The 27,378-nt window shown below is 57.1% G+C and overlaps 2 protein-coding genes and 1 long non-coding RNA gene across 18 annotated transcripts in view; 2 read left to right on the forward strand and 1 right to left on the reverse strand.

The window, feature by feature from the left end:
• Positions 1 to 1,542: 1,542 nt before the first annotated feature.
• Positions 1,543 to 12,240, forward strand: KCTD17 (potassium channel tetramerization domain containing 17). 3 transcript variants are annotated; one of them, XM_069581186.1, is made up of 9 exons: positions 1,543 to 1,757; positions 2,944 to 3,052; positions 5,360 to 5,451; positions 6,385 to 6,480; positions 8,245 to 8,370; positions 9,703 to 9,772; positions 9,965 to 10,039; positions 10,368 to 10,458; positions 11,381 to 12,240. In XM_069581186.1, exons 1-9 carry the CDS (start codon positions 1,563 to 1,565, stop codon positions 11,448 to 11,450), a joined length of 924 nt encoding a protein of 307 aa, XP_069437287.1. In that variant the 5' UTR covers positions 1,543 to 1,562; the 3' UTR covers positions 11,451 to 12,240. The 3 variants fall into 3 exon arrangements, with proteins under 3 accessions (XP_069437287.1, XP_069437286.1, XP_069437285.1); XM_069581184.1 differs by having other exon boundaries at positions 1,553 to 1,757; positions 9,965 to 12,240; XM_069581185.1 differs by lacking the exons at positions 9,703 to 9,772; positions 9,965 to 10,039; positions 10,368 to 10,458 and having other exon boundaries at positions 1,552 to 1,757.
• A 2,994-nt stretch (positions 12,241 to 15,234) lies between these two features.
• Positions 15,235 to 27,378, reverse strand: part of TMPRSS6 (transmembrane serine protease 6) — a 39,355-nt gene continuing 27,211 nt past the window's right edge. For 10 of the 14 annotated variants that reach the window (XM_069581174.1, XM_069581181.1, XM_069581179.1 and 7 more), the window contains 8 exons: positions 23,911 to 24,056; positions 23,436 to 23,534; positions 22,380 to 22,493; positions 20,869 to 20,985; positions 20,374 to 20,542; positions 18,752 to 19,023; positions 16,580 to 16,716; positions 15,805 to 16,049 (listed from right to left, as the gene is read on the reverse strand). In XM_069581174.1, the coding sequence (XP_069437275.1) occupies positions 15,891 to 16,049; positions 16,580 to 16,716; positions 18,752 to 19,023; positions 20,374 to 20,542; positions 20,869 to 20,985; positions 22,380 to 22,493; positions 23,436 to 23,534; positions 23,911 to 24,056 (1,213 nt within the window). In that variant the 3' untranslated portion in view covers positions 15,805 to 15,890. Of the gene's footprint in view, positions 15,566 to 15,804; positions 16,050 to 16,579; positions 16,717 to 18,751; positions 19,024 to 20,373; positions 20,543 to 20,868; positions 20,986 to 22,379; positions 22,494 to 23,435; positions 23,535 to 23,910; positions 24,057 to 27,378 lie in introns of those variants that run through there. The other 4 variants (XM_069581176.1, XM_069581183.1, XM_069581172.1 and 1 more) reach the window with 1 other exon arrangement.
• On the forward strand, positions 18,242 to 25,730 carry LOC138435927 (uncharacterized). The gene is made up of 4 exons (XR_011255299.1): positions 18,242 to 19,232; positions 19,395 to 19,504; positions 24,500 to 24,659; positions 25,345 to 25,730. It is a non-coding gene; the product is annotated as an uncharacterized lncRNA (long non-coding RNA).

The raw sequence follows: 27,378 nt of genomic DNA on the forward strand, positions 1-27,378 counted from the left end.
GAGGACTCACCTAGCGCTTGGAGTGCTGCCTGGAGTGCTGCTGTTCATCCAAGGCCAGTTCATAACTTATATCCTGTTTCATTCATTCATGTATTCAGTATACTACAAGCCATGGATTATGCCAGCTGTTTTACCAACATAATCGAATCTTCATGACAGTGTTCTTCAGTGACACTTCCCACTTCGCAAAAGGAAAAATTGAGATTCAGAAAGGAGGTGGCTCAAGATCACACTCGAATTTGTGTTTAAGAGAACACACATTCCCAGGAGCAGGAGTCTAGCAGCTGTGATCCACTCCCTGCCAAGGGGAAAGGTTTACGGAGACAGAACCTGAGGGATAACAGAACCTTCCCCTCCTCACCCCACCACAGGGCCAGGCTGCCCAGTGAGTGTGGCCTGAGTGTGTGACACAGAGATCACTGACTGAAATAGTGAGAAGGAAAGGAAGTTAAAGAAGACAGCTTTCAGGAATTCTCTGGTGGTCCAGTGGTTAGGACTTGGTGCTTTCACTGCCAAGGGCTTGGATTCAATTCCTGGTCAGGGAACTAAGATCCCACGAGCTACATAAAATAAATAAAGGAGGGTGACTTCCCTTCTGCTCCTTTCTCTCCCAGGACCCAAACCACATGAGGAGCTGTCCCCTTCCCACATCCTGCAGAACCCACAATAGCAGCAACCCACCCCCACCCCCGCCAAGTTATCTGGCTCAGAAGTACATCCACAGAACCAATCCCTCCTCCCCTTCCCGAATTACAGATGAGTAAACTGAGAGTCTCCCAGCACTTCATCCTACAAAAGCCAGAATAAAAACCTAGCTCTCCAGACATTCATCCGGTACCCTCTCCACTCTTCCTCCCTAGAAATGTTTCCCACGGAGCAGGAAACGGGCCTTGGTGGTGGAAATGCACTTGAAACCCACCTGGGCTCCTGCCAGCCTGACCCTCACTAGCTGTGTGAATGCAGAAAGTCACTTTGCTTCTGTGTCCTCTTATGTAAAATGGGTACAGTAACGCCAACTTCACAGGGCTACTGAGAGCATCAATGAATAATACAGATGCATAAAGCATCTGGAATATAGAAGGTGCTGAGCCAACTGTAAGCCCAGCTCTGTTGTCCTCAAAGAGAGTTTTCGTGGGGAAAGAGCACAGCTCCCTTCTTCCCCAGCCCCCGCCAGCCAAAAGCAGAATGAAAGAATATTAGAAAACAGATACAGGTAAATGCTGCTATAAAATTGGGAGAGGGAAAAGTCAATTGTTTGATAACCCAGACTGGACAAAGGGAAAGCAATGTGGAGGCAGAACGGGAGGATTGCTGATTGGGGGTATCCCTCATCATTTTCCCAGTGACCTCGAATTTGACCTTCCCCAAACACAGAGCACTTTGGCCAAGAGCATCTTTAAGAGACCCTCGTTTGTAGACCTCCCAGAAAGGACAAAGTAGGGCGGGGCTAGGGAAAGGCAAGATCCTCACTCCCGCCGCATCCGCCCTTGGCGGCTGGGACTACAGCTCCCGGCATGCCCGGCGCTCGGTACCTGCCCACCTCCAGCCTCCTTGCCCGGAGGATGCAGACGCTGGGAAGAGCGATGAGGATGGAGGCCGGTGAGGCAGCGCCGCCGGCGGGGGCGGGCGGCTGGGGCAAGTGGGTGCGGCTCAACGTGGGGGGCACGGTGTTCCTGACCACCAGGCAGACGCTGTGCCGCGAGCAGAAGTCCTTCCTCAGCCGCCTGTGCCAGGGGGAAGAGCTGCAGTCCGACCGGGTGAGGCCCACGGGGTGGGCGGCCGTTGGGGATCCCTCTCTCGCTGGAATCTGGCTATTCAGCCAGGCCTGCTCGCGGGGCTGGAAACCCGGCTGGGTTTCTTTCCGAAGAGCTGGAGGCAAGAAGAACTGGTCGAAGGAGGGGAGAAGGAAGTGGATCAGAGAGTGAGGATGTGCCCATTGCCTTGGCAACAGGACAACGCCAGGCTGGGGCCATTTGGAGCTTTTGAGCTCTACCCTGGGCTCCCCACCCAGGAGACTATTGGATAAGGTCTCTCCCATTTCTTTGGCGCTGTGGGGAGGACAGACACGAAGGGACTTCCCTCCTGCCCAAACTGGACTCCTGCATCACAGGAGATAGAGTCTGCTTCTCCCTGCCCTTTGGGGTGTGGGTGGCCTAGGGGTACAGGGAGCTGGGTGGAGAAATCCCAGGTTCCTTCTAAGCTGGGCTTCATGGGGAGGAATGCTGGCCTGGGGCACCATTTCTGGGTTCCCATCTCAGTTCTGCTGCAAACTGCCTGCATGACCTTGGGTCAGATCCTTCCCTGCTCCAGCTCAGCCTCCTGTCTGTAGCCCCAGGGGGCTGGCCTGCGATGACCTCTAAGGCCCCTTCTCTCCCATTTCCTGACCTGATGCTGTGACCTTGGGTGAGTCTCTTTACCTGGTGATGTCCCTGTCTTCTCTCTGTAGAGTTGCACTGAAACTCTCTCAAGCCTCCCTGCCCGGTATCCAATGAGGGTATCCAATGAGATAGCAGCTCCTTTGGAAACTTGTAAACATCCGCAGAATAACTGGGGTCTGCTGGAGACTGTGTAGGGCTGGCTTCAGGAAATAACCTCTAAGAGGGATGATCCCTGAGCCCTACACTGGCCTGGGTGCCACTGAAACTTCACTGGCTGCTCACAATTCTCCCCGGTTGGGGAGAGGAGCAAGGCTCAGAGAGGTCAAGTCACTGACCCGAGGTCACAGAGTCAGGAAAAGGCAGAGGCAGGATCTGAACCTAACTGTATCTGACCCCAAGGTCCTTTTACTCCATCACACCACTCCGTTTTGGAGCAAACACTGCATTCCCCCGCCCCCACCCTCCCTCTGTCCTTTACTGGGACTGAAGGGTGGGGGTATGTGCAGGGTCAGCAGGGAAGAGGGGCTCACTCTTTTCTCACTGCCTGTGCCCCTTGCCTTTGTAGGATGAGACAGGGGCCTACCTCATTGACCGCGACCCCACCTACTTTGGGCCCATCCTCAACTTCCTCCGGCATGGCAAGCTGGTGCTAGACAAGGACATGGCTGAGGAGGGTAAGTTGGTCCAGGGGGCTGGCCAGGACCTGCGTCCTACGCCTGTCTTCTCTAGCCTGCCAGGGCCTTCCATGGTGGTCCAAAGCCATTTCTCCCATCCAGAGGAGACCTCTGTTTTCTTCCATGTTTCCTGCTTCTTCTCGTTCCAGACAGGACTGGATGCCAAAGCCTCTGCCCAGGCTGAGCCTAGGGCCAAGGTGACTGGCCCACGCTTCCACTGGGTGCTTCTACTGGGTGGTGCTTCTGGGGAAGTGGCAGAAACATAGGCAGAAGAGAGAGGAAGCCCGTGAGGCCTGTAGCCTCCGCCGGGGGCAAGGGATGTCCTTTCCCCTGGCTTCCTGGGAAGCCAGTGGTGAGCCCAGTGGGGGTAGAAATGGCCATGGGAAGAAGTATGCTTCTTTCTTTGAGTGATCGGGTATCTCAGATGCCTGGTGAGGGCTCACAGTCAGCAGGGAGGTGGAACGGGTGACTCTTCCCGAGCTCTGACAGCCTCTGCTGCACAGTGCTGGTTGTGGGTGGAGGAAGGGGAGTGGGGAGGCTGCTCCCCAGCGGGCGTTTGGTCCCTCCCAGGCCAGGTAGCTGAGGCCCTGTAAATGTCCACTTCCTGGCCCAGCAGATGGCAGGGAAGTCATGCCTGGGAGAATGGCTTCTTGGCAGAACTGCAGCCTGGAGCAGGGACTATAGGTAGGTGCCAAGCCCACTTTTCCTTAGAGCACAGGGTGTGGCTTTCGGTCAGCTGACCCAGCCAGGCCAGCCTGGACTTGTCACTTTTCCTTTCTGAGTCTCTACTGTGTGTATAAAGTGGGGCGGCGATCTCCATTAGGGATGTGTTCTGGGAAAACAGACATCGCAAATCCCAGGGCTTGTACCCTGAAGGAGTCTAACACAGCCCCTCCCTCCTCACTCAGGCCACAGTCTTCCCTCCTGACCCCTATGGGACACAGTAGTCTAGAGGCCAGGTGGCTCTCCAGAGGACCAGGGCTTCAGAATCAGAGCCCACTCTAGGCATCGGCTCTGGGAGCCCCACAGCTTTCCTGGTGGCCCCTGGGAGAGCAGACACCATGGACGTGGCCTGGGCCCAAAAGCCGCTCCCACGGGGAAGGGAGCTAAACACTCCAGCGTCACAGCTAACACCTGTTTACAGGTTCTGGATTTGTCAAAGCCCTGGCATTCCCAGCACCTTCAGACAGGACTAGGGCCCTGCTCCAAGGGGCCAGGGGCTTTGGCAGGAAACTGACTAGTGTGTGAACCCTAGAAAGTCACTTATCCCCTTGTGCCTCCATGCCTGCATCTGTGGAATGGGGTAACAATAGCACCCACCTTGCTGAGCTGCTGTGAAGATAAAAGGGGCGGATACAAGTGTGTCGCTTAGTGCCACGCCTGGCACCAAGGACCCGTGATACAGAGTTTGCTGTCTGTCATCTGTAGGGCCCCACGGGGGGCATTCCTGGCAGTAGCATGCACTGACCACCTCCTCTGTGTTAGGTGGATGTGAGCACTGGGGACAGCCAGGGACATCAGATGTGGGTCCTGTCCCGCAGGAGCCCAGAGGCCCGTTGTGCAAAGGACCTGCCCTGAGGAGCTGAGGGGGGTCCAAAGGCTGAGGGCTGTCCCCCTCACCAGAGAGGCACTCGCTCAGTCTCTAAGATGGCTCCCTTACCTGCGTGGGGACAAGCACGCCCTGGGGCTTGTGATGAGCACGGGACAGGCTCTGCAGACTGTGAAGTGTGGTTGGTCAGTGCACAAAGATCATGCACTTAGTGGGATTGGAGGGCAGAGGCACTTGAGTGGGAACCCCAGCTCTGCCCCATGCTGGGTGTGAGGTGTTGCACAGCTACTGCCTTGCCTGGCCCTTGGCTTCCCTGTTTGCTCGGTGGGGGTGATGAGAGTATCTACTTCTCGTGCTGAGAATGAACTACAGTAAAGAGTGCAACCTGCCTGGCGTGGTGCCTGCCGCTTAGCACGTGCTTCATCAGTGGGAGCATGTAATCAGGGGTCAGCCAAGGCCCCTCTCACTGTGGCCTTCTAGGGTCCAGTCCCATGGGCCTGCTGCCTCTGGTTAGCCCCAGACGGGGGGACTGGTAGGTGTCCCAGGTCGCTGTGCTCAGCACACCAGGGAGATGGTGCCTCTTAGCCCTGCTATAGAGAGTGTGAGTCCCCAAGAAGGGAGTGTTCCCTCTTGCCTGACCCCTGAACTCAGAGAGGCTCGTCACCCTAGTGTGATGAGCAGGGGGTGGGGATGGAGGGGACAAGGCGAGAATGGGGCATGGGGGCAGCGGGAGTGATGTGGGTGCTGCTCTGTGTCAGGGGTCCTGGAGGAAGCGGAATTCTACAACATTGGCCCGCTGATCCGCATCATCAAAGACCGGATGGAGGAAAAGGATTACACCATCACACAGGTCAGGGGGCAGCGGGGCAGCATCCATGGCCAGAGCAGGGGGTGGTGGGGAGCGGGGAGAAGGGAGGTCAGGAGAGACAGAACTAGCTTTTCTTGGGAAGGCCGAGCTGCCCTGTAAGGGGTTGTCCAGCTCCCAGATCGCCCCGCAAAGCCCCAGACTGGGAGACATGTATCAGGTTCTGTCCTTGCCTTGGCTCTGTTTGCTGTGTGACCTTGGGCCAGTCACTTCACTCTCTGGATCCTGATTTCCTTTTGGGGCATATAGAGGTACTGAGAACTGCCCACCCTTCCCTTCCTCACAGGCAATATGGAGTCAGTACGAGGGTACAGGGGGCCTTGTAGGGGCAATGGGGATTAGTACACCATCCATTTCATGGGCTCAAGTGGCCCCCTGGAGCTGGCATGTCTGAGCTTGGACCCTGGGCCTAAGTGGCCAGTCTGCAGGAGGAGCTGGTGGAATTCTCTGCCCACCCTGGGGGAGAGGTAGAAGATGAGAGATGGGTAGGGAGGCACTGTCTTCCACTGTCCTTCTCTCCCCAGGAGCTTGAAGAGGGGGTGCTCTGTCTCCTGGAGGACCTGCCTCAGTTAGTGGCCCAGGATGCCTCCTAAGCCCTTCTTCCTTACCCCTTGTATCACCTGTGTCCCAATTCTGGTCCTGTAACTCTTTAGCTGGGTGACCTTGGGCCAGTAACCAACCCTCTCAGAGCTTCCATGAACCTTCCTAGGGTTTTAGGTGGGATTAAGTGAAATCACGCATGTTGAGTGCCTGGCACATCGCAATTACTCAGAATGTGACTTCTGGCTTACCACCCCAACTCCATCCCCTCCTTCTGTCCTTCTTAGGGGTAGAGGGTAAGTGAAGAGCAGGGGCTCTCCCATCCTGGGATGCTGGGCACTCCCACAAGGTGCCCTCCACATCGCCCTCTGCCCACAGGTCCCACCCAAGCACGTGTACCGCGTGCTGCAGTGCCAGGAGGAGGAGCTGACGCAGATGGTCTCCACCATGTCTGATGGCTGGCGCTTTGAGCAGGTGGGTGGAGCACGCAGGAGCCACATGTCCAGGCAAAGCAAGCTCCTCTCTTCCTGCAGCCCCAGCCTTGGGGTTCCCCACTGCAGCCCCTACCCAGGAGTCTTCTTAAGGCAAACAAACAAGATTAAGAAAGGCCACACTTGGCAGCAGATTGATTGGGAAGGAGAGACAAAGGAAGCCCCACGGGCCACAGGCAGCTCTGGCAAAGCCTCCCAGGAGCTGGGTAGCGTTTACACCGAAGTGTGTGAGTCTCTGCCCCCCCAAGCGACAGTTCTGATGAGAGGAGACAAGAACCGTAGAGGAGAACGGAGGTCTCCTGGGGGCCACACCTCTTGTAGCAACTCCACAGGCATAGATTCCAGGTCCCCACAAGGGACATGCCCAGTTCCAAGCATGGCCGCCTTCAGAAGCACAGAGCGGCAGCCTCCCCTGAGGTATTCACGATGACCTGCATTTCCTTCCAGTGCTGATGCAGTTTACCAGCCAGGAGAGATTTTTATCATAAACAGGTTGCCCTAGTAATCCAGTTGACGTCACACCTCTCTCAGGTTTCCAGAGGATCAGAGCCAGCAAGCCAACCCAAGGTCAGATTGGCCCTTAAGAAGAGAAGGGTTGCGCTGCCTTTTATCCACACAAGCTCCCTCACACCTGGAGGTTGAAGAAAGGAGAGGAAGGCCAGGCTCCCCAGGATGGCCAGGCCTGGGGGGAAGAACAAGGCCAGTCCAGGAACTGGAAGCCTGGATTCACATCTAGGCTTCACCACTGATGTGCTCTGTGACCTTGAGCAGGTCATCTCTCTCTTGGCCTCAGTTTCCCAATCCGTGACATGGGCCAGTAGTGCTTCTTTTGCCAGAACATTGTGTAGATTAGAAAGACCATGGATCAAGTCTCTAGCCCAGGGTAGGCCTCAAAACAGTGAAGCTAGCTAGCATCCTATGAATTATTAGAAGCATTTGACTCTGTAGGATTCCAGAGAGGACTCAGGGTCCTGGATTCAAATCCTGTTCCACTCATTCTGGTTGTGGGACAAACCATCCCTCAAGGCCTCATCTGCTAAAGGGGCTGGCTGGTTTTTCCTCTGTCTGCAGGATGAGGGTCCCTGGGGGCTGAATGAGACCCACCATGTGCAGAGCTTTTATCAGCCAGGAGGGGCCTTCAGATGTAGTTATTTTAGGGATCCCAGACCAAAAGTGGGGCTGCTTTTCTCTGCTCTCTAGGTGAGAGTCTGGCAATTGCATGGGCTCCTAGAGGCTGAGCAAACATGCCAGGCACCACTGGCCTAAGGAACAGGTGATCTGGTCTACCTCTATTTCCAAGAGCAAACAGAATATTCTATGGTGCTCCACCAGGTCATGTGGACCCCATCCCGCGACTTGGTTCTGGGGCTGCTTCAGCCACACCCAGGACACAGGAGCACAGTCTGCCTGTTACAGATCTCTGCCTGCTTCTGGAAGTGGCCTGCTAGATCTGGGACTAGGCCGAGTGGGGGAGAAACAGCAATGATAACTGCCTTCCCCTAAGGATCAGGCCCGGCCAAGCCATGTGGGGAGGCTGGCCCTGGAAATTGACCAGAGGCATAGGCTGGGGAGGTGGAGAGGACTCTGACTTTGGGCCAGAGGTGTCCTCTGGAAAGCCAGGGGGATGGGCCTGAATGGAGCAGCAAGATAGGGCACAGTCAGTATCTTGACAAGTGCCAATGTTTGCCCACCCCTGCCCCCCACCCCACCTGACCAGTCATTTTCTCCCCACGCGCCGTCCCTCCAGCTGGTGAACATCGGCTCCTCCTACAACTATGGCAGTGAGGACCAGGCAGAGTTCCTGTGTGTGGTGTCCAAGGAGCTCTACAGCTCTCCACATGGGCTGAGCTCCGAGTCCAGCCGCAAAACCAAGGTGAGCCCCCCGCCCGACCTCAGCCTCCCTGCCTTCCCTCCCTCCCCTTGCTGCCCTCCGCCTGGCCATCTGTGCTTCTTCTTTCTCCCTCCTGCTACACACGCCTGACGCCCTGATCACAGCTGATGCCATCCATCCCATGCCACCCATGGTCCTGTCTGCCCACGCCAGTTGCCCAGGCCCAGGCTCCAGGGACAGTGAGAGGAGATTAGCCCCAGGGTGTGACCAGAGTGGACTTAGATGTTACTTGGATGGTGGGCACATGGCGGCCACGGGGCAGCATGGCACCGGGAGAATGCACTGGGCTAGGGGTCTGGGCGTGGTGTGAGTGCTCTGTGTGACCTTGGACAGGTCGCATCCTCTCTGTGCACCTTGGTTGTATTCTCAGAGAAGTGAGGGGGTGGACCACCAGCTTGGAACTTCTGCGATCCAAGGGGCCAGTTTAGTTCCTGGGGACCAGGGCTGGGGCAGGGAAGCTGAATCTGTTCATTCTGCCCCTTCTGCAGGCTCCCCACATAGGACTCAGCAGCAGAGGGGTCTGGAGCCCTCAGGGTCCAACCCTGTGTTGCCATCCTGGCCTGTGAGGCAGCCTCAGCTGGCTGCAGGGAGGGGGTTGATCGAAAGTCCTATCACCCCAGACCCTGAGTTGGTCAGAAGCCTCAGGAGTCCAGGGTGGAACCAGCAGGGCAGGCAGCAGCCAGGCTGGGAAGAAAGGAGAGCGTTCCTTCTAGAAGCCTGTCCCTGTGTGTTGAAGACTTAGGAACTCTGCTTCCCGTCTGTTTGTCTGCCTTCCTGTGCTGTGACTTCCCGTGCCCACCCCACCCCCAGCGGGGCCAGTGGCTGACGTGGCCTTGCAGGGGTGCAGGGTGAGCTGGCTGCTCCTGCCTCTCTGGGAGAGACCTCAGGATCTGGGATGTCAGAGCCAGTGCTGGCATCTCAGATCTGGCTGGTGTCTGCCGTGGGCCTTCCCTGGCCTCATATGTACTCTGGGTTGGTCCTTCTAAAATGAGGCCTTCCCAGGCACCCCTCAAGGATACCCCAGCCACACACCCACCCTCTTCGTCTCCCACCACTGTCACAGCGGCAGCCGCCAGCATCCTCAGCAGGTCTCCACCCTCCCGCTGGTTACCCCGGGCCCCTCCCCAGGCTTCCTGGGACGACACGATGCCCCGGCTTCTGTGGCTGTAGCGCTCCCCTCCCCTGAAGGTCCTCCTTCTCTTGCCCCTCCCCTTCACCCTGAGACGGGGGCCCTCGGGGCCAGCCGCCAGCAGGCCCCGGTCCCCCGGTCAGTTCTGCGCTCTTTCTTCCCTGGGTCCGCCGGCTGGTTCACAGAGCGCGGAGGAGCAGCTGGAGCAGCAGCAGGAGCAGGAGGTGCAGGTGGAGGCAGATACGCAGGAGAAAGGTGCAGCCAACCCCCGAGGAGAATGATTGCTAGTAGAAGCCGGCGCCTCCCGCCCGCTCCCTGCTGGAGCCAGCTGCAGAGCCTGGGGTCCCGGGGGCGGCCGGGGGTCGGGCGGGCCCACCAGGGTTAGCTCAGCCGCATGCCTGGCGCCTCACCTGCATAACCATCCCTTCTCTCACTTTCTCTTTGCAGCCCAGTCATCTCAGGATCCCGCTAACCTTTTCTCCCTCCCACCACCGCCTCCTCCTCCTCCGCTCCCCGCCGGAGGTCCTGCCTCATCTTCATCCACCTCTTCCTCCTGGATCTCACCTACACCCTGCCTCTTCCCTCTCTGCCCCTGTCCGGGTTTTCTCTCTGCCTGCTCACACCTCCATCCCGGGGCTGTCCTGGTCCCAGCCTCCTGCGCCCTCCACCCAGGCGCCCCGGCCCCGCATCCCAGAGCACCCTGCCTGCCGCCTCCTGCACCCCTTCTGGCACCTCCTGCCTCCCGGGCCGGTGGGGAGGGGAGCAGCTGCACCTCCTCAGCGCCCCCTGCCGGCCACGTCTGAGGCACTGCTCCAGCGCTTCACGTTCTCCTCACGTTTCCTCCTTGCAGGTTTCTGGCGGCACCCCCTCAGACCTGAGGTGGTGCTTGCAGGGAGGGCCTCCCCTGGGCCCCTCGCCTGCCCCCAGAGCTGCCATGCCTGGTTCGTAGCCTGGCGGAGCTGGAGGGAGGGGCAGAAGCCAGAAGGGTGCTCATCTCTTATTTCTTGAACTTGAGCCGCACTTCCGGCTGAGTTTCTCCCCTCACCCAAGTTTCTCAGCCTATCTTGGCCTTGGGTGTGAGGCTCTGAGAGCAGACAAGAGGGGGAGGAAATTCTCTCCCACCCGCCCATCAGCATCAGAGCCACGCTGGGAAGGAGGGAAGGGAGACGGAAGCCAGGTGCCCAGACCTCATCCCTGATGCCCAGGACTCCTAATCACAGCCTCGGGGCACTGGGTCCCCGGTTTCTGCGGGGCTTGGAAGGACAGGCCACACTTGGATGCCTGTGGCCTTGGGAGAGTCAGCAGGAGCTGGCTAAGGATTGGGCTGTGGCAGAAGCAGCCCTGGCCAGGAGCCCACAAGCCCCCACTCCATCTTATCTACCTGCTGTGGCCTTGGGCAAGTCACTGTCCCTCTCCAGGCCACAGCTCTCTAAAATGGGGACTGACAGCTGTTCTCTGTGACCTCTTGCCTGAGACACTGGTGACCAGCCTCTCTTGACTTTCACTCCCCCAGCCAGAGTCTTGGCAGAATATGGACTCCTAGGAGGCCACCACCCAGCCCAAGATGGGGCGTGGGGTTCCCAGCAGACCAGCAAGCCGGGTCGCCTTCCTGTATCCCCTCCTCCTCAGCTCTGAATCCACCTTTTCTGGGCCTCAGCCCTCCTTCCTCGCAGAAAGGACCTCGTGACTCACCTAACTCTCTCTCTCTCCCTGTCTCCCCCACCCGCCCACCCCCTCCATTTCGATCTCCCCTCTGCCCTTCTCCTGGCCCTGCACTCCCGTCTCCTCACTGGCCCCATCCCCCCTCCCCTCCCGGTGTTCTGACCACCCCCACCCCGTCCCCCTGCCCCTCTTATTTTCTAGCTGTTACAAGCCAGAGGCACCCGGATGTAAGGCCCCAGATCGCCTCCAGGGACTTGGGGTTCCGTTCTGAAATCCTTTATTTTTGTACCACGGGGTGGGCCCCCGGCCTGAGGCAGAGGAAGAGATCTCCCCGCTGTCACCTCTGTCTACACCCTAGGGGATGTCACTCACCCCTGCCTCCGGGGTCCGGGAGGGGGCCCGCGGGGACCTCTCAAGCCCTGAGGTGGGCCCTGGGACCCCTGGGCAGAGCTGCCTGCCTGTGGCCGAAGTGTGGTGTTGTCCAGCAGTGTCTCCCAGGCCCCCAAGTCCCTGCCCCCAGGGCCCCCAGCTGCATGGCAAATACTACGCTCCCCCCCAGCCCAGTGACGTCACCTCCTTGAGCCTTAGTCTCGCTGTGTGTCACCCAGGTCACGTCCTGCCCTAACCTTGTGAGGTTACCAAGAGGGGCGAAGGCCCTGAAGGCCCTCAGGGAGGGTGTAAAACGCAGGCTGGCCCAGCACAGAGATGCAGGGATTGGTGGGGGTGAAAGGTCTGGGGGTCGGCCATATCGGAAGGAGCGGGTGGGTGACTTGGCCTTCAGCTTGGCTGCTCCCCACGCCCACCCCATCCCCGCCATCTGTACTGCTGGGCGCAGAGTGGCCTGGCCAGGAGGGCGGCGGGCACTGATTCAGCAGGGGCAGTGGGGCCCCTCAGGAACTGATGGCAAGGGAAAGGGGACCGTCCTCCCTCCACCCAGGGGAGAGGCTGGGGCTGGCAGGGGCTGAGCGAGGGGCCTCTCGTGTTTACGGGCTCCTGGACCAGGTACTTGCTTCTCAGTTGTGTCCAACCCCATCGTGTAATAAAACCTGAATAAACAGCCAGCCTGGCTGCCTCCCTTTCTCTGGGCCACATTTGGGGACAGCGCTCTGTGGACTTAATTGTGTCTGATTCTCATGACCCTGTGGATGAATCCACCAGGCGCCTCTGTCCATGGGATTTTCCAGGTAAGGATACTGGAGTGGGTTGCCATTTCTTCTTCCAGGGGATCTTCCTGACCCAGGGATTGAACCCATGTCTCCTGCATTGCAGGTGGATTCTTCACCTGCCGAGTCATCAGGGAAGTCCCTTGGATCAGGGGCTAAACTTAAGGTGGGATACAGTCCAAAGGTAATGGGGCTTTTTCCCCAAGTCCTGGGGTCTGCCTGTTGTCCCTCTCCCGTGTGTGTTGAGGGGGAGTATCACGGCTGGATCCTCTGTCTCGTGGGTGGGCGTCCAGGGTACCAACGCTGCCTTGCTGGGTAAACTTTGGAAAGTATCTGCCCCTCTCTGGGTCTGTTTCTTCACGGGTAAAGCAAGGGGTTGGACGAGGTGACTTCTAAGGCCCTGCCCCCAGAGTTACTCAATCTCCCACAGCCTCCAGGCAGACGTGGATTAGCTGGGATGCTGAGGGCTGGGGAGCTGGGCTTCCAGGCATCTGGAGTTTCCCTACCTCACCACACCGTTCAGCTGGCCCTCTTCTCCCCGGCTTTGCCCTGCCACCTCCGCTCCATCCTAACCTCCCAGGACGTCCTCTCTGCTTCCCACTATGATACCTTCTGGTCACCTCCACCCCCTGTCCCAAGTCCTGAGAAATACAAACCCCAGGCTCCCCTCCATCTTCTGAGTCCAACAAAGCCCTGCCCGCCCCCACCCAGCTTGGCTAATTCCTTCACCATGTGCTGGTCCTACTGAGTGTCTACCTTGCCTCCCTCCTCCCCTCCCCCCAGCAGTTTATTTTGCAGGTGTTTTGGGGGGACATCTCTGCAAAGCCGTGATCCCCTGAGCAGAGGCCCTCCCAAGCCCCCTCAACGGTCTGGGGGCCCTCACCACTTCCCCTGGGGCCACCTGGCTCTCTGGAGTTGACTTCACTTTCTGTATCGCAAAAGGGTCACCAGGAGGCTTGTTAAAAGAACAGATTACAACCCCCACCCCAATTTCCACTAAGACTAGGATAAGGCCAGGAGTTTGCATTTCAGCAAAGCACCCTCTGGCAGTGTTCTGCTCCCCCTTTGAGAGGCCCCCCGGGGTAGTCCTGTCCCCTCCCCAAAGCTGACCCCCCGTAGCAGCTGCTCCACCTGCTCCGTCTCAACAGGGGCCGCCCAGCAGGTGGAGGGCTCCCCACGCGTGGCTTCGGCGGCCACTCCTCGTCTCCCTTTGAAAACTCTGGAGACTAGGTCCCTGCTGAGGCCCCCGCTGCTTCTTCCTCCCACTCAGGCTCCAAGGAAGACGTGTCTGCGCTTGACACCCTCCTTCCCTCCACCAGGGCCCACCCCACAGCCCTCCCTGATCACTCCCACTCAGGCCACAGCCTTGGCTGCCAAGACCCCACCCCTCAGCTCCCCTCCAGCCACTGGACACACCACCCCTCAGCCTCCTACTCTGGGCCCCCACTTCTACAGTGCGTGTGTCTCCCCTACCTCTTTGGTCTTCCCTGGACCACCTTCCATGCAGGGTGGCTGGAAAATCCCCCCTCCAAACCTCTCTCAAGCTCTGCCTATCTCCTGGACATCTCCCTCCTAGAGGCACCCTAAGTTCATGATACCTTCCCAGAGCCTTTCCTTCCCCAGGTGCCCCAGGTCAGGCAATGGGTCCTCCACCAGCCCAGCCAGGAGAGGTCCTCAGATTACCCCCACCACCAATGCACCTGGAGGATAATGAAGGTCCTTCAATGCTGTGTCCATCCCCACTGCCCTGCTTGGTCCAGGCCTCCTCCTTCTTGAGTTCTGCAGCAGCCTCCTCACCAGCTTCCCTGCCTCCCATTTTCTCCACGCTGATGTCCATGTTGGTTCTAAATGTGAAGCCACTTGTGTGTCACCTTCCTGCTCTAGAACCTTTCCTGGCTCCCCAGAGTGCCCAGCATCAGATCTTTAGCTCCACTCCAAGTTCTTTGCCATCTCATCTCAGTTTGCCCCTCCCCAAAGGAATTCTGCAAAGAATTCCTTTGCTTTGCCCCTAACCCCAACCTCTGTCCAAACTAAAAACAACTTTCCCTAAGAGGCCACTGACTTTGAGGACTCTGTGCCTTTGCACATCCTCTTCCCCTGCCTGGAATGCTCTTCCCTCCTTTGGCTGCCTTTGAATCCCAACTCAAGTTTCCTCCAGGCAGCTCTCCCTGACTTTCTGAGTTACTGGCCGCCTCCCCCAGAACCCTTCACACTGGATCACCATCCCACCCCTCTCGAGATCAGGAGCCGAGTTCTGTGAGCTCCACGACCCCACTACAGCACTTGGCACGTGGTCAGAGCCTGTGAGGTGCTGAATAAGAGACACAAAATGCAGAGGCAGTGCTGAGACAGAGAAGTGGTCGCCTGGGAATCAGGAGACAGGGCTTCTGCCCCAGGCTCCACTCCTGACCCCTCCCTGGTGCGATCAGGAGGCTCCTTGTCCCTCAGTTTCCTCCTAGGCTTCCAGAAGCAGCCCAGCACTTGTCCCAGCTCTGACTCTGACCTGTGTGCGTCTGACTCTTTGTGGCACAATGGACTGTCGAAGGGAGTTTCCAGGCAAGAATACTGAAGTGGGGTGCCATTTCCTACTCCAGGGGATCTTCCCAACCCAGAGGTTGAACCTGTGTCTCTTGCATCTCCTGCTTGGCAGGCAGATTCTTTACCACTAGTGCCACCTGGGAAGCCCAACTCTGACCTGAGGGCACCCCACCACTGCCTTTCCAGGGTGGCTCCTGGGATTTAGGCAAATGCCCTGGAGGTCAGCCCTGCCCCCACTGACCCCGCCTTGGCCTTCTGGACACTTAGCCAACAGGCTGAGCAGACAGCAAGGGTCTGTTCAGTCAAGGGCATGAGATTGGTGCTGGGGCCCCATTCAACCCCCAGAGTAGGACCTTGGGTCAGACGGCTTTATTCCACAGGGCAGCTGAGCTCACCTCCTGGTGAGAATGGACAGTGAAGTCCCAAGGGGCAAGTGGGGTTGGGAGGACCCTGGACCCAGGGCTCCCCACACTTTGGCTTGCAGTGGCGGCTGGCCCACTTGGTTGTCTCCAGGACTGTGAGGGCCCTTCCTGTGGGAGCACCTTCCTCCTCCACCACTCAAGTTAGGCCGAGGGCTTCAAAGGCCGGAATCTGCTGTCTGGAGAAGATGCCATCCCAACAGCCTTTGCACTGGGGCAGGGGTGGTGGCGGGAGGACCTTGCAGCCACAGGATCACTGCTCAACTCTTCCCCACAAAAGTCAGCAGCGGAGGAGCAGGGAGGAGAAGAGAGAATCAGGAGGTGACAGCCTGGATGAGAACCCCCCATCCAGGACTGGTGACCATCCCAGGCCCTCAGGGGTGGTCTGGACCACCAGCGAATGGCCCACCTCCCTCCTTGTACCCTCACTGAGGCTGATATCAGGCATTAGGTTGGGGGACAGGAAAGACACCACCTCTTGTCCCCTCCAGGCCCTGCTGCCTGCAGAATACTTGCTCCCAACCCCCCAATGGGTGCCCTGGGCTCTCTGAGCCCAAGAGGTAGGCCCCTGCTCTGCAGGGGGGCAGCTCCTCAAGTCAGCACCTGCTGGATCCAGCTTATCACACCAGTGATGCGGGTGTAGACGCCAAAATAGTTGGGCCGGCCGCAGCCCAGACCCCAGCTGACAAGCCCTGCCAGGAACCAACGGCCACTGGGCTCCTTGCACACCAGCGGGCCACCTGAGTCACCCTGTAAGGCGCGGAGAGACAGGACTACGTCAGGGTAAAGGAATCCACTTCCAGGTAAAGGGCTGGACTACTGGGGATATTCTGAGAGTGGCAGCAGGAAAACGAGAACCGCTTTGGAAGCCTCCGATACATGGAGGGAGCCCGAACCAACCCAGCCTGGCCTCCAGCGGGGCCTGGCTGTCACGGAAGCTTGAATGTGTGTCCCAATGCCCTGCCCAGCTCTGCCTCCATTCTGTGGGCTCTGTCTAGTCCTCTCTGCTGGGTCACTTGGGCAAAGTGCCTCTCAGAGGATAAGAAGCAGCACTGGGGTTGGGTCTCAGACCTGGCACCTGGGTCTCTTCTGATCTGGGGTCTGCAACCTGGAGGCAGTCTCTCAACCTCCCAACCCTCAGTTTCCTCACCCACAAGGTGGGGACAGCCAAGCCCACCTTGTCATGAGGCTGCTGCAGGCTGCTGTGAGCCGAGGGCCGGGCCCTGGGTGATGAGAGCCGTGCCCTCTCCCCGCCCCCTGGCACACTCCGCGGGAGTCACCTGGCAGGCATCCTTCTTGCCGTTGCGGTAGCCGGCACACAGCATGCGGGGTGTCACCTGGTAGCGGTAGGCCTCGCTGCACAGGTCCTGCGGGATCAGCTGCACGTCCACCTTCTGCAGGCCGTTGCTGGTGGGGCCTGCCCGGCAGGGTTGAGGGCAAAGGTAAGAGGCTCTGAGGTGCCCAGGGCCCCGTCTCTTCTCTTGGCTGTTCCTTTCGTATCTCAAGAGCTCCTTCCTCGTCCTGCTCTGCCCTCCCTCCCATCTCCACCATCCCCCTCACTGACACTCTGTTCTGGCTCCTTCTCCAAGTGGCTCATGGGGACAGACCCCACCCACCAGGGCTAGTGTCCTCAGGTTCTCCTCCCCCCCTTCCTCGTGCCTGAGGCCTCTTGGCCACCTCCCCTCTTCTCTGTGACAGCCCTGGGGAATTTTTCCAGAGTACACACCTCACGCCTCTGCTCCCACCTAAAACTCAGTCAGCGTCTGCTCATTGTCCAGCCAGCGCTTCTCCACGAGCATGCGTGTTAGGACCCCGCCACCGAACCATGGAGTTTCAATATACACCCTGTGCCTAGCTCCACTGGAGGATCCGGTCTGTTCAGCTGGGGTAGGACCCAGACGCTGGTTTTCTTTCCTGAAGCCCTGAGACCTTCATTCAGGTCAGGAGTAGGAATCCTAGCTCAAGATCCTGACTGAGATTCCCTGCCTGCCCTTCCCTCCTGTTCTCGCCCAGATCCACCTGCTCCCGGCTCCCCTCTGGTGCTGTGTGTTCTCAGGTGGGTTGCCACCTATGCTCCTACCAGAAACGCCTTTCCGCTTTGCTGGGACACTGCTGACCCACCTGCAAGCCTCAGCTCAGCCCACCCCTCCTCTGGGCTGCCGTTGCCCCCACACCCCCATCCATGTCAGCTCTTAGCACTGTCTCCTATTCATTTTTGTACTGCTTTGTCCAACTCAATGCCCACCATATAGCAGATGTTCACAAATGTGTCACTGAATGAATGAATGAGCAAGTGGACAGATCCTTGCTTGACTGCTGTTCTCTATCATCTTCTTGGACAAGTCACTTTACACGTGAGCCTCAGCTTCTCCATCTTTACATTATCCCTCAACCTCACCCACCTCCAGATTGTAAAGCACAGTATACACTCCTGAATGCCACCACCGCGAAGGGTGCAGGGCATGGCTGTAGTTGTGTACAGAACTGAGAGCTGGCCTCTAGGGACAGCAGCCTCTGGTCAGTGCAGGAGAGAAGGACAGAAACTCATGTTTCTGAGAGGCAGTAGCAGGAACAGCAGAGTCTCTGGGGTCAGACAGGCAATAGCAGGAACAGCAGAGTCTCTGGGGTCAGACAGTCCTGGGTTCTAGTCTCTGTTCCAATTCTCCCTGGCTGTGTGACTTTGAGTCAACACTAAATGTCTCTGTTTTCCCATCTTTAAGATAGGGTCCATGATTACCAATAACTAGAGTTGTTGGATGGATTAAATGAAATCATGTTCCCCTAAAATCTAACCTCCATATGGTAAGTGTTAACAATTAAAAGTCTCCCCCCAACACAGACATATACCCTCCATTGTCCAAGGAGCACAGGGTTGGAGCTTGCCCAAGGGCCACGGGGCCCCTGGCCTGCCCTGTCACCCCACAGATATCCCCCAGCATCGCCTCCATGACCTTGGTTCTCCTTAAGTGCCCTACACTCGAAAGGTATTGAAACTCCAATACTTTGGCCACCTGATGCGAAGAGTTGACTCATTGGAAAAGACTCTGGTGCTGGGAGGGATTGGGGGCAGGAGAAGGGGACGACAGAGGATGAGATGGCTGGGTGGCATCACTGACTCAATGGACATGAGTTTGAGTGAACTCCGGGCGTTGGTGATGGACAGGGAGGCCTGGAATGCTGCAATTCATGGGGTCGCAAAGAGTCGGACACGACTGAGCAACTGAACTGAACTGAATTGAACTGAAGTGCCCTTCTGGAAGGAAGGGAAGGGCCAGGGAGACAACCCATGGCTGTAGGAAAAGCCTTTTTTTTTTTTTTCTCTATGAAATACAACCCCATTTAATCCAGGACTAGCAAGAGTGGAGCCCCAGGGTCCCTCGCCAACTCCCTTCCAGGCTCAGAAGTTAGGCGAGCCAGAGCCACCCATCTCCCCTGCCCGCAGTCCAGCTCACCGCCTTCTCGCAGGGCACCCCAGCCTGTGATCCAGCAGTGCAGGCCCGGCTCGAAGAAGTGGGAGCGGGCAGGCAGGCAGATGGGCTGCACGGCGGCCGAGCGCACCACGGGGTGGTCGAGCTGCAGCAGGGCCACGTCGTAGTCGTGGCTGTCCTCCTCGTGGTACGGGTGCAGGAGCAGGCGGCTCACCTTGAAGGACACCTCGCCCGGCCAGCGTGAGCTCTGCCACACTTTGCCCAGGAACACGGTCCACAGCGCTGGGGATGCCATGCTGGGGGCGGGATGGGGACTGGCTCAGCGGCCGCCTCCCCCATCCCATCCCGGATCCCTGTGATAGCCAGCATTCCCGCCTGGGACCCGGTCCCCCACACCCATCCCCACCCTGTTCTGGCAGACCGTGCAGCTGGCAGTGTGGTGCTCAGTGCTGGCCCTGGAGTCTGACTACCTGGATTTCAGCCCCAGCTTCAGCCCTTCCTAGAGGTGAGTGTACCTCTCTAGGCCTCAGTCACCCTATCTGTGAAGTGGGAATAGCATCTTCGGCTCATATGTTCCTGGGGGAATTCAATAAGACGGTGGATTAAAAAAAAAAAAAAATCCAGCACAGTGCCAGGCACCGGCAGATGTTTTCTGCACACTTTATAGATGGAGAAACTTGGAAACCCCTGGAATTTGCGGGTCCTCAAGAGGAGCAGATGGGAGTTGAGTGTGAAAGAATCGGCAGAGACTGGGCTATGCAGACCCCTGGAGGCCAGGTCAGCATCCAGGTCTTTCTCTACCTTGTGGACAGTGGGGAGCCAGGGATGGAGTGAAAGAACCTGGGTAGTCAGACCACACCCAGAAGGGCACCTGGGCACCCAGGCATAGGATGCAGAAGGGAGCTGGACTCTGGGCTGCTGCAGTGACGCAGGGGTGATGGTGGCAGCATGGACAGGCAGTGGCTGAAGATGCGTTCGAACCACCGAGAGGGCTTGCTGCCTGGCTGAGTGTGGGGGAGAAGGAAGGGTGCCCGGGTGGCTCCAGGCCTTTGGTTTGGACTGTGCAGACCCAGGAAAGAGGAGGAGGTGCGGGGAGAGAGTCCAGGGCTGCCGTGCTCAGGGCTGGGTCTGGAGCACAGGGCATCAGGCTGGAGGTGGAGAGGGGAGCTGTCAGCCCACCATGGAGATGGGAGGACATCTGTGGGCGGGGTGAGATGGCCCTTCTTGTGGGCTTCTCTGCATCTCTCCGTCCCCGGGGTGGGGAACAGGCACACCTGGAGAAGGGTGTCACGACCTCTGACCAGGGCAGGAATTCTGTTCTCAGCTCTACCCCAGTGTCTCACACAGCCCCTGGCACATGGTAGAAGCACAACAAATATCTCTGAACGGAGGAATGAGTAAGTGAATGGCTCACTGGCCCAGCTGAGAGAAAGACACCAGAAGCAGAACGCAGCAGGGGTTAGCAGCCTTTCCCAGGGCGCAGAGTGTGTTCTGGTAGTCAGGGCTGAACCCAAGTGTCAGGACAGCAAGTCTGAGGGGCTTCCCACAACCCTCCCCTCTGTCTGCTGAGATCTCAGACACACTGCCCCCGCCCCCTCACCACCACCTTCCTACCCACCACTCGTGGCCTGTGTCCCTAGGCTCACCTTTCCTCCTGGAAGCAGTGGGCAGCAGTGATCACCCAGCGGTCAGCGATGAGGGCCCCCCCACAGATGTGTCGGCCACGAACCTGGAGGCTGGCCTGCCACGGCCACTCACCCTCTGAGGACACGGCCCCGCCCACGATGCGGCCCGAGGGGCCCTGAAGGCCACAGTCTGGGGGCAGGGGCAGGGGTGGACGGAGGGGCAGGGGCAGGGGCAGGAGAGAACCAGAGAGACACAGGGACAGAAGGAGAGGCATGGAAGAGGAGAGAGGAAAGACACAGAGGGGGCCAGGGAAAGAGAATGAGGGAGCGAGAGAGAGGGAGGTGGGCAGGACCCCCATGAGGGGCCAGAGGTGGGGTAAAGAGAGACAGATGGACAGACAGTGAGCTCTCCCTCCAGCCCCCCAGGGTGGGCCCCTCCCTGCCCCCCATGCTCGTGGGCCCAGCAGGTGGAGGGTGTCCTGCCCACCCCAGCCTGTCGGAGCGCCCAGGGCTCACCGCAGCGCTGCTCGTCCGAGCCGTCCATGCAGTCGGGGTGCCCGTCACACTGCGGGTTAGGCTTCTTCACACAGCTGCGGTCCTCACACTGAAAGGTGAAGGTCCCACAAGGCACCCCTAGGATTGGGCGGGGGGTAGGGTGCAGAGGGTGGGTCCCTGAGCCCGAAGGAGTCTCCAAAACAAGGCCCAGGGAAGATGGAGCCTGAAAGAGGCCAGGAGACGACTGGGGAGGGGTCCCTTGATCACTCTAAAGGGTCCCCTGAGGCTCCTTTAGGATTCCCTAGAGGCAGGCCGTATCCCCTCCTGACCCCTCGCTCCCTCAGACTGGTGTTTTGAGAGAAGGTGATGTCTCCCCTCTCAGACCTGGGCTCCTGACGGTAGGGTCAGGCCTTCCCCAGGTGTGGTACCTGAAGCCAGAACTGTGCCTCCACCTTGAGCTGAGCAAGGCTCCCAAAAGCAAGGCTATGCCCCTCCCATCACGCTACCTTGACCTGGCAGCTCTCCAGGCCCCCACCCACCTAGACACCCACCTGCTCCTCACTGCCTTCACTGTGAAGAGCTTTCTGCCCCACCAGCCAGTCTTCACCTGGTCTCCTTTCCTCCTCTATTCAAGTTGTATTTCTCTTCAAGGCCCAGTTCAAAGCCCACCTTCTCTAGTTCCAGCCGCATCTCCTCCTTGCCCTCCAGTCTTCCTATGCTACTGGACACGATGCTCAGAGGCTTTGGCCCGGAGTGACCCATCTTTTTTTTTTTTTTAATTCGATAATCCCCAGAGTACGGGGACCACTTCTCTGGTGCCTTTTATTTCATTTTCCTTACTCTGCCTTGCATATCACTGGGCAATCTGCAAGTGAAGGTTGGATGGTCTGAGAGATGGATGGGTGGGTGGATGGATGGATGGATAAAACAATGGAGACTCAGACAAGAGATTGGGCAGACCAATAAATGTGCAGTGTGATGGTCTGACAAGAAGACTGACACACAGCTATTTAGATGGATAAATGAGTGAATGTAAGTGCCAGTGGACAAACGACTAGTTAGATCCCTGGATGGATGCCTGCACCTGTGCATTCATGGATGCATGGACGGAGGATGGAACAACGGACATACAGACAGGTAACTGGGGAAACAAATAAACCCAATACATGAGTAGATTGATGGCTTAGTGGACAGGGAGATAGGTAGTTGGACAGGCTGATGGACGAATCAGTGGGTGGATGTATGAATCAACGAACAGACAAATAGTTGGAGAGACCAGAAGACGGATGGACGGACAGATGGATGGATGGAAGAATGGGTGGATGGGTATTTGGATGGATGAATAGATAGATGGATGGACGGACAGATGATGGGTAGACAGATGGACATATAGGCACACTTATAGATGGGCTGGTAAATATTTGGACAAGAGGGCAGAAACCTTTGTGGAAGAAGCATGGAGAAGGGCCAGGCTGTCTGGCTGAGCCCATTCTTTGGTTTCCCTCTAGATACCTAGCCATACCCTGCCCTACCTTCCTGGCATTGCTCTTCATCACTCCCGTTGAGACAGTCGGGCTGCCGGTCACAGACCCTGGACAGGGGGATGCACGTGCTGTCCTCCTGGCACTGGAACGTGGCTCTGCAGACTGTGAGGACACAGAGGAGGGGCAAGTGGGAGGAAGCCAGAGGCACCAGGCTGGGACTTTGTGTTGCCTGGAGACCATGCGTGGTGTCGCAAGTTATGATCACAAATCTCTTTCTCAGCTACTTTGCACCCGAGTCTCACAGCAACCCGGTGAGACACTCCATTTCACTGGTGGAAAAATGGAAACAAAGTGACTTGTCTGAGGTCACCTGGCTGAGCCAGAACTTGAAGCCAGATGTTCTGGTTCCAAATATGAGGTGCCTTCCTCGGCAAGAAGGCAGGATCGGTCCAGAGGCAGGCACATCCCCTCTCCCTCCTACTTCCCTCCCACATGTATAGACTTGGATGGGATGCAGGCTGCTGTGATGGTGACTCTGGGGGCCAGAAGCCAGGATTCAGAGGCAGAGTTATTATTCCAAGAGAATCCTGACTTGGGGACCATCAGAAGCCCCTTCTGATCCCCTTCTGCCAGAGTTGAGTGGCAGTGAGCATAGCCCCAGGAAGAGTCAGCAGCTCCAGTCTGAACCCCTGCAGTGGAGGGTCCTGCTCAAAAGAGGCAGATACAGTGTCCTCTCTTTGGCCACCCTGGGCCTGCCCAACCCTGCTTAAGAGCCTTCCTCCTGGGCCTGCCCTCCCTCGTCTGCTCTGTTCCTTCTCGGATGGCTGCCTGGGCAGAAGGCTGAGGGTCATAGCCTGGTGACAAGAAGCCATGAGCTGGGAAGCAGCATACCTGGGTCCCGTTTGTCTCTGCCACTGCCCCACGGGGAAACCCTAGAGAGGACACTTGCCCATCCTGTGCATCCACCCTGCATCTCAACACAGCGAGGGAGTTTCCTGAATGCTGATAATGGGAGCTGCCCATTGGGAGATCTCGAAACGATAGGCTCAGCCCAGCAGCACAGAGGTGGGGAGAGAGGAGGGACCGAGTGGGTGGGCTGCTCACCGCAGTTTCTCTCATCCAGGCCGTTGGGGCAATCCTTGACCCCATCACAGGTGGGCACACAGAGTCCGTTCACGGAGCAGAGGAACTCTCCAGGGCAGGCTGGATGGGGAGGGAACCATCAGGACACACGTCATTATGAAAACACGTGCAGACACAGCACACCTGTGTGCTCACGTGTGCCCATGTGGCTGTGCACATGGTCCATAAGGACACACACGTCTGGAGACAAGCACACAGCACACACTCGGGTATGTATGAGTGTACATACCTCACAAACACCTGTGAGTGCCTTGCACATGTGGGCACACGCAAAGCTGCCTATGCTCATGCACACACGTGGGCACACGAGTGAACACGCACACACACACAACACTCCTTTAGATTAGCCTCTAGGTGCTTCCAGGGAGGGCTAAGAAGCAGGGAGAAGCTGAAGGGGCTTTGGGGTCCCCCCACTCCCCGACCTGCCCACACTCACGATCTGACTGGTTGTACAGGCTATAGTGCACCTGCACGCCGGGCCCGGTGAGGGAGATCTGGGATGTGAAGTTGATGGTAATGCCGGCGCTGGCCACCACAGGGATCCTCTCAGCGTAGGGCTGCAGGGTGCGCAGGCCACACAGCCTAGGGGGGACCAGAGACAGACTGCGGGCTACACGGGCTGGTCCAAGGCACGGGACAGCCTGGGTCCCGGCGCACAGACAGAGCAAGGACAGGGCAGCTGGGGAAGAAAGGGGAGCTGCACCCCGGGCCCCCCCACCCCTTCTGTCTTGGTTTCTCCCCTGGGTGACCGCTCACCCCCACAGTCATCCAGAAAGCATCCTGGCAGTGTCACTGCCCTGCTCAGAAGCCTTCGATGCCTCCCCATTGCCGGCAGGATAAAATTTATCGTCTGGATTCTAGTCCCAGTCACCTAGGAGCTGTGAGATTCTAGCAGGTCAGAGCCCTTCTCTGAATCTCACGTTCCTCACTTGTAAAACAAGGGAAATTCTCATCTCTGTTGACCTGACAAAAGGCTCCGATGTGTCAGTGGAAGGAAAATTCCTTTACTGGTCTACTCTCCATAGGCAAGAAGGGACGTTGCTACTGTACTCAGAGTGGGGCAAGAAGACAGCCATGCTCTCCATTCAAGCCTGTGCCTCCCACTGAGAAGTCTCCATAGCCCTGGGGGCTTCCCTGTGGCTCTCTGGACACAAGGGGACACCAGTGCAGCTCCAGGACCAACAGGTGATGGGCAGCACCTTCTCAAGCATGGCCACACCCAGGTGGGACCATCCCCCAACCATGGGAACACACTCATATCCCTGCTGGCCCCCCAACCCCACGGATGATGATTTTGTTCCCACAGAACAGGTGGGAGACCTCCACGGAAAGGTGGAATCCCACCCCCTGGGGAGCAGGTAGGATCCTCCCAACTCCAGGGCAGGGGGAAAAGGGGGCTTTTCCCACACAGCATTGGTCCCAGCTCGCCTCACAGAGCAAGTGGACATGCTTTCATGGAAGGTGCAGCCACACCCCCAGTGTGAAAGGACCCACCGCAGAGAGCAACCCAGGGTACGCTGCCTTCCCAGGCAGGACACCCTCACGGAACAGATGGGTCAGCCCCATCAGATCCTAGGAATGCCCGCCCCTACAGGGAATGCCTGTACAGATGAGAGAAGCACCCAGAATATGGGTGGAAAAGTCTGCAGGGAGAAGTGAAAATGACACTCCAGAGGCTGAGCCCTCATGTCCCCTATGGCCCCCCTCAGACCTGGCCATACTGTCTGGCTGCGGGAACCATATTCTTGCTCCTATGCCAATGAACAGTTCTCAAAATGTGGCCTGGGGACCCTTGGAGGTTCAAAGAGAAAATTATTTTTATAATAATTCTCAGGTATCATTTGCTTTTTTCACTCTCATTCTCCACAAGGATAAAGTAGAATTTTCCAGAGACTATGTAAGGATGTTCGTGTGTATTCCATCACTCAGTTGTGCCCGACTCTCTGTGACCCCGTGGACTGAAGCCCACCAGGCTCCTCCACTCATGGGATTCTCCAGACAAGAATACTGGCGTGGCTAGCCATTCCCTTCTCCAAGGGATCTTCCTGACCCAGAGATCAAACCTGGGTCTCCTGCATTGCAGGCGGATTCCTTACTGTCTGAGACACCAGGGAAGCCCCCATGTAAGAATACAGCAAATTTTTCCAGAGACTACGGGATATATGATACTGTAACCCACTGAACGAAGAAGCAGGTGTGGGGATTCAGTCCTGGTCTATTAATCCAATTACTAAATAAAGTTGCAAAAACATAAAATGATATTTTTCTTCACCAAATGTTTTTAGTTTTGGAAAATATAATTCATTTTCTTTATGTTAAAATGTAATGGTTTTTTCTTTTAAATGAATTGATAAATATGTTTAAATGTTTTAAGTTTTCATTTCTACTACTGTACATATAGATTACAAATATAGTTTTTATACGAGGCATATAACTCTCTGGGTTGCTCAATAATTTTTAAGAGTGTAGAGGATTCTGAAATGGAAATTTTTGAGAACCAGGGCAGTACAAAAACAGCCCAGGGGGACCCGAGAGGGATGAGGTGCCACCAGGGGGCGTCCCGAGCAAACCTGGTTCTTATCCTTTCAAAGCTAAGGAAACAAGGCGGGGATGGTGTGGGGATCCTCCATTTGTTTTTAAAGTATTTTAGTAAAAGTTATCAAGGATTACTCTCCCCAGAGACTGGTCCTGGGGAGTGGATAGGGAATCTGGGGGTTGGGAGATACTGAGCAAAGGGAAATGAGAAATCAGGGGCATCCTGAACAAACTTAAGGTTCAGGGGCCTGGGGCATTGTCCCCACATGCTCTCCGTGGACAGACACAGAATCAGAGCTGGGTCAGAGGGAAGGGAAACGTTATATTTATAAGAATTTGAGGGCTGCGTGGTCGCCGTGGCCAGAGGCTCTAAGGACATTTTGGGGCAAGGCTCTTCGTTAGCAGACACGAACAAAAGAATTCAAGGCAGAGGCTGAAATCTGGCGACGCAGGCTAAATTACTCAATCAAAAGAGGATCTATTTAGCCTATGCAGTGTTAAAAACCTTTTTAAAAATGCACGTGCCAGCTAATTTCACATAACGGCCTAGATTCTTGCTTCTGAAAAATACACCCCAGAAACATTGGCTGGAAGTAATCAGAGACTGCCTGAATTAGCCAGGGCATGTATAGTCCAGCTAAGGCGGCTCCTCCCTCCCTTGCTCCCTCTCCACCACAGCAGCCCGGCTTATGGAACTACACACTGGCTTGGCCTCTTTGCACATTTTCGTTTCTGGTTCTTACTGCAGTGCCTTCTGGGAGAGGGTTTAAATCCCCTGACTCTCCAATCCCTCTTCATCTATCAAATGCTGCCCCCACCCCCATACACCCTCTGCAAGGCGCGCCAAAAGTCTTAAGACTGTGGAGCCCACCTCTCATCTCAGCTACAGAGTGCTCGGGGTCTGAAGGCACCATTTTTTGCACTCATGCCTGCCTTGCTTTCTCTGAATGTGGGGAATTTTGCTTCTTGCCTCACACAGACAGTAAGCAGGGATCCGGTCAACCTTGCATATCAGCATCTCTAGCTGAACTCAAGGAGTTCAAGAAAGATTGGATGGTGGACGGATAGAAGGGTGGGTAGATGGAAAGAAGGAAGGGTGGGTCGGTGTACTGATGGATGGATGGATGGATGGAAGGAAGGACTGACGGTAGATGAAGGATTGAAGGCGGGTGAGTGGATAGACGGATGAATATACACACACAGATATTCCCTTCCCTCAACACAGGCTAAATGGGAAAGAGAGTCAGAGAAGGCGAGCACTGCAAAAGGGAGGTCAGCAGTGTCTCACGTGGCCAGAGTACTGGACCTGAAGCTGCAGAGCTGAGGCTGAGGCTGTGTGACCTTGGGTATCTCGCCCAACCTCAGCAAG

The sequence above is a fragment of the Ovis canadensis genome, chromosome 3, assembly GCF_042477335.2.
Source record: "Ovis canadensis isolate MfBH-ARS-UI-01 breed Bighorn chromosome 3, ARS-UI_OviCan_v2, whole genome shotgun sequence".
Classification (NCBI taxonomy): Eukaryota; Metazoa; Chordata; class Mammalia; order Artiodactyla; family Bovidae; genus Ovis; species Ovis canadensis.